Below are 5,511 nucleotides of genomic sequence, written 5' to 3' on the forward strand. Positions count from 1 at the left end.
TCCCGCCCCCGCCCCGCCTCGGCTCTGACGTCACGGGGGCGGGGGGGCGCAGCGCTGGGGGGGCGCCGAAGGTTCCGCGGCGCGCAGGCCCGTCCCTTTGTGACGTCACGGGGAGCGGGGCGAACCTGGCCGGGCGGCGGCGTGGCCGGCGGCCCGCGGGCTCCGTCACAGCCCCGGCAACCTGTTGCTGCTGCCGCCGCCGGCAGCGCGCCCCGCCGGCACCGCCGCCCCCTGCAGAAAAACGAACGTGGGGAGGGGCTGGGGGGAGAAGAGGAGAGGGGCGAGAAGGGTTAAATACAAGCGCCGCCGCGAAGTTGCGAGCGGGAGAGCGAGCACCCCTGCACATTGTCCGCCCTCGTCTTTCCTCCCCCGGGAGCCGCGCTCTCGGCCCCTGCCCGGCGGTGCGGGAGCGGCGCCGCATTGTTCGCCCCGGGGAGCCCGGGGGGAGCCGGGCTTTGGGGCGATCTCTCCCCATTTTCCTGTCGCCCCCCCCCGCCCCGCTTTTGTCTGCCTGCCTGGGAAACGTGGACGCCTCGCGTGTTTCGCCAGACTTTCCACCCGCCGTTCCCGTTTCGATGCCATACTTTAAACTCGCCGGCCCCGGGCTCCCCTCTCCTCTGCAATGCGGATGTATTTTAATTCGGAAATTTCGGGGGGTGCGGGGGGGATGGAAAGGAGGAGGGGGGCAGCTTGGGCATAGCGCGCAGCCCCCCCTGCCCTTCGTCCCCAAAACCACACACGCATCGCTCCGCCGCCTCCCCCGGGCAGCGCTGCAGCGGGGCGGGCAATCCACAGCGGCAGTCAGCTGGAGTCAACTGCAGTTTTTACCAAATCTATAGAATACCGAGGCAAAGTGTCCCGAAGGTCACCCTCCCTGCCAAGGGACACCCCTCCGCTGAAAGAAATCGGCGCAGACGACAAGACGCGATATAAACTACAACTTTTAAAGCCTCGCATCAAACACGCCCAAAAGCGAGGATTTCTATGATTTCCCCCCATATCCGCCCCCCAAAATTTGTCTTTTTTTTTTTAACATGGAGATAAAAATCATTATTCGCTCTACTGCATATATGGATAATCCCCCCCGCTTTTCCAAACGTAAGGAAAAACTGTCCTGTGCCAATCAAAACGTAACTGGAGCACGAACAAAAATCCAACTACCCATCCACATTTATATGTTTAAAGGATTAGACAATTACGAGGGATTGGTTAAGCGGCTGAATAAAGAGAGGCAGAAATACAGCCCAGGCTGCGCTGGATTAGCCCAAATTTTCGAGCCATCATAATGAATTATTTTTAAAACAGCACCGAGCCATTTTCCTCATTATTCCAGTCAATCCCGAGGAACGCGCTGCCCGTAAGGCGATCCCCGGCTGCTCCGGTGTCTATCGCAAGGCAGAGCAGCCGAGGATCGCACACAGGAGAAGGAGATGTGGTACTGCGAGAAACCAGCTCGCCATAACCAGACACTCGGTTTCAACTTAAAGGGCTTCCAACAACCACCGCCGCCGCTTCACCAGACGGGGACAGACACACGTAGATAATTTTAAAAAAAAAGGGGAAAAAAAAAGAAAATAAAAGGAAAAACATCCAATCCCCCCCCCCAAAAAAAAAAAAAAAACAAAAAAAAAAAAACCCAAACCCCCAACCCAAAAAACACAAACCAGCTCGCCATAACCAGACACTCGGTTTCAACTTAAAGGGCTTCCAACAACCACCGCCGCCGCTTCACCAGACGGGGACAGACACACGTAGATAATTTTAAAAAAAAAGGGGAAAAAAAAAGAAAATAAAAGGAAAAACATCCAATCCCCCCCCCCAAAAAAAAAAAAAAAACCAACAAAAAACAAACCCAAACCACCAACCCAAAAAACCAACAACAAACCTATTTTAGCATGCAAAAGCACAGAATTAAGAAAACCACTTGGAAATGCAGTTGGGTGACACTATCGTGGCAGCCCCCCGAGCTCCTCGCGTTTCATCTAAAACTAGATTATGATTGTGTCATTTGAGGTCAATACATTTATTCACTGGAGGAATCGCTACACAAATCTGGTTTTATAACCGAACTGGATAGCAGGCTTCCCCGTTAAAAGGGGCCTCTGAAACTCCCCCACCACACCACAGAAAAATCAAATTCAGCATCACATTTGTTCCCAAAGCCTTAGAGCTGCAAGATTAGCTATAAACTTGACATTCACTGCCATTTCCTAAAACTGGGAGTCAAACGATGTATGTTATGACCACTTACGTATTTCTTTTGAATTATATTCCTCTTGGGTCTTTCTTTGCTCATTCTGGTATCCAAATTCTGATTGCAAAAGGGGACAATTGCTTCATGAATTAAAGCCGAGACAATTAAAAAAAAAAATTAAAAAATACCGAAAAAATCCAGGGGGGAGGGGGTTGTTTGTAGTGGTATCTTGTAATCCGAGTTTCTTTCCTCACAATGTGATTCTCCTAGCAATAAATCCGAGAAATGGGGGACGGAAGAAAAAAAAATAAAAAAGACGAATGCGAAGGAAACAAAAAAAAAATCACTTTAGTGAAGCATTATAATGGAAAATTTCCCCCTAAACACAAAAAACGACGCCCTTGATATCCCCTTTTCTCTTTCTCAAGCCGCCTAAGCGATCTGCAGGTCCTTAGTGTCAGAGCTGTAGTTACATCTTGGAGGAGGAAAGGGGCCGGGAGGAGAAGATAAATAACCGGGACGTTGGAAGTCACGTTTGTGCCGCTGCAGCAGGGAAAGCGGCAGGGACAACTCCAGCAGCGGCGGCGGCTCCGGCGGCAGCAGCGGCGGCGGCAGCGAGGGCTGCACGCACCGTGTGTGTCTCCGCTCCTCCAGCTCCCCCCAGCCAATGGGAACAGCTCTCCGCCAGCAACTTTAAATGGACCTGGCTCTTTTTTTTTTTTTTTTTTCTCCCCCTCTTTCCCCTCCTCTGTTGTTAATATAAATGTCTGCGTGCGTGCGTGTGCGCGCGCGCGCGTGTGTATGTGTATATATATATATGTATATATGTATGTATGTGTGCGTGTGTATATATATACACACACGGACACACGGCACACACACATACATGCATACACCGCCTAGGGCTCGCCCTTAATTCCCAACCGCGGCAGCGGCCGCAGCGCCCGGGCCCCCGCCGCGCTCAGCGCATGCAACAGGCCTCGCTGAACACTCCATGCGGGTCAGGCGTCATGCGCTTCCCTCTCCCACCCCCCACCCCTCTTCCCACCTCCCTTCTTTCGGCATTTAAGCGTGGCCACCCGGCAGCCAAGGTCGCCGCGAGCCCTACGCCGAAACCCGAGCCGGGAGTTTGACGACGGTCCCTCAGAGCGCAGCACGCTCTGTCGCCGTGCCCTGCCCCCCTCCCCGCCCCGCTGCAGCCTCCTCACTCCTCCCGCCTGCCAAGGGCTGTCCTTCCGCTCCGTCCTTGCGCCCGCCGCGCCTCCCCCGGCTTCGACACGCACGGGGGGCCCGCCGCGCTGGCAGCACCTGAAAGTCACGTTCGGCCGCGCAGGCCCCAAGAATTGTCCTTGCTCGTGGGGAAAGTTGTAGTTCCCTCGCCACAAAATGGCGAACGGCGGAGAACTACACCTCCCGGCGTGCGCCGCGCGCCCCGTGGCCGATTGGCTGCTGGGCAAGGAACCCCCTTCGCCACGCTCGTCCTTCCCCAGCACCACTAACCCCCCCACCCCCCACGTTGGTTTCCCCCTCCCGCTTGTCTCCCCCAACTTGCCCCCCTCCGCGGCACTCGGTGGTAGAGGCTGGGCGGGGGGGGCAGGGGAGAGGTACGGCCGAGAGGGAGGAGGGCGAGGGGGAAGTTTATTGGGAATCGCTGACAGGCAGTGGGGAGGCAGGCAGGCGCCGCGGGAGGCTGCAGGCAGAGCGCGGGGATTAATGTGTCTGGGTTGGGCTGGGAAGTGGCGGCCCGAAAACTTGGTGTCTGTGCGCTGCGCCCACAGGAGGAGGCGGCGGTCTGGGTCTGCCGGACAGACAGACAGACAGACAGACGGACTGCCTGCCTGCCTGCCGGTGTCAGCTCGGGACACTGCGGGCTGCGCTGCGCCGTGCGGGGCCCGCTCGGTGTCTCCAGGGTGTCCCGAGGCCGCGGCTCCCGCGGCGGGGCGGGGCCCGGGAATAGGCTGTGTGTGCGATGGATGTGCGCTTTGAAATGCCGCCCCGAGCCCGCGGCTCCACAGCCCCGGCGGCGGCCCGACCGCCCCGGGCTGCCCGGCGCCTCCTGCCCAGCCCCGCCGGGCTCTGCCGCTGCACCCGCCGGCGGCTCCTGGAAACACGGTGTCGGTGCGAAATCCCGAACTTCCAACTCCCGATTCACTTCAAGTGTATTTTTTCTTTAATTAAAACAAAAAGAAAGTAAACTGTTATGGAAGTGGAATGTCCTTTTTCACCAAAAGCCCAGCAGGTCCTTAATTAAGATGAGTTAAGGTGTTGGAGCAAGCAGAGAGGAGGGTCACGAACTTGGTGAGGGGACTAAAGCACCTTTCCTACGAAGACAGGCTGGGAATGTTTGGGACTGTTCAGCCTGGAAAAGAAAATATTCTGCGGAGACTCCATATTGTTCAAAGCCAGGTTGGAGAAGGCCTTTGAGCAGCCTGATCTAGAGGGAATTGTCCTTTCCCAGACAGCAGGAGCTATAACTAGGCGATTTTAAGGTTTCTTCCAACCCCTAATATTCTATAATTACATCTCCTCTAGGAGTGTGCCTCTAGGAGTGTCATTAATGGTCTCCCTTGGTGTGAGGTATCACCGTACCCAGTTGTGTTTGTGCTTTTCTGGAGGACTCACCATGAACTGTGAGGTGCTGTACTTTTACACTAATGACTACACTTGGGTGATGCTTTCGGGGCTTTACGCTGTCTTCCACGTGCAGTTTCTATGCTCAGTTCCCTTCTGGAGCATGTTATATCTGCTCCATAGGAATGACAATTTTTGTGCAAGACTCTTGAGTGGCAGTGATCAAAGTCAAGAGAACAGGACAAAGAACTTGCCAGAACCTCACTCACCAGTACCTAGCCTTGAGTCTTCGCCATGAAACAATCCTTCCTCACTTATGTAAATAAGTGACCATGGTGTTCTCCCTTTACCTTAGAAATGCAATAAAAATAATGTTTAAGATGCTGAACGGAATAAAGTTACGTCATAATTTCTCTAGTTTCCCTTAACTTCTTCATGTTTATTGCTAATTATTTCAAGACTCCTTTCCTAATCTTGTTTAATAAAAATTGGTGTATAAAATGGTCTGTGCTTGGCCTCATCCAATATCAAAGCTTTTATGATAATACTACTTGTGATCAGGTTAGTCTTTTGAAACCTTTCCTTTAGGTCTCTTATAGGAAAACATAGATTCCTTCTTAAGAGTAAGTCTTCAATGAGGTTTTCATTCCTTGAAATTGGAAATACGCACATTTCGCATAGGACTGTTTAACTTCCTGCCCTCACTTGTTTTTATTAAGGTGTTTGTGTAGCATGAAGGCCTAGGA

The 5,511-nt window shown here is 53.6% G+C and overlaps 1 protein-coding gene across 2 annotated transcripts in view; it reads right to left on the reverse strand.

Moving 5' to 3' along the window:
• JARID2 (jumonji and AT-rich interaction domain containing 2) overlaps positions 1–3,285 on the reverse strand; it is a 214,855-nt gene extending 211,570 nt beyond the window's left edge. Inside the window, exon 1 of one of the 2 annotated variants that reach the window (XM_039711969.1) lies at positions 2,252–3,285. In XM_039711969.1, the coding sequence (XP_039567903.1) occupies positions 2,252–2,296 (45 nt within the window). In that variant the 5' untranslated portion in view covers positions 2,297–3,285. Of the gene's footprint in view, positions 1–515; positions 606–2,251 lie in introns of those variants that run through there. The other variant, XM_039711971.1, reaches the window with a different exon arrangement.
• Positions 3,286–5,511: the final 2,226 nt, after the last annotated feature.

Source organism: Passer montanus, unplaced genomic scaffold, assembly GCF_014805655.1.
Source record: "Passer montanus isolate IOZ18808 unplaced genomic scaffold, ASM1480565v1 scaffold26, whole genome shotgun sequence".
Lineage (NCBI taxonomy): Eukaryota > Metazoa > Chordata > Aves > Passeriformes > Passeridae > Passer > Passer montanus.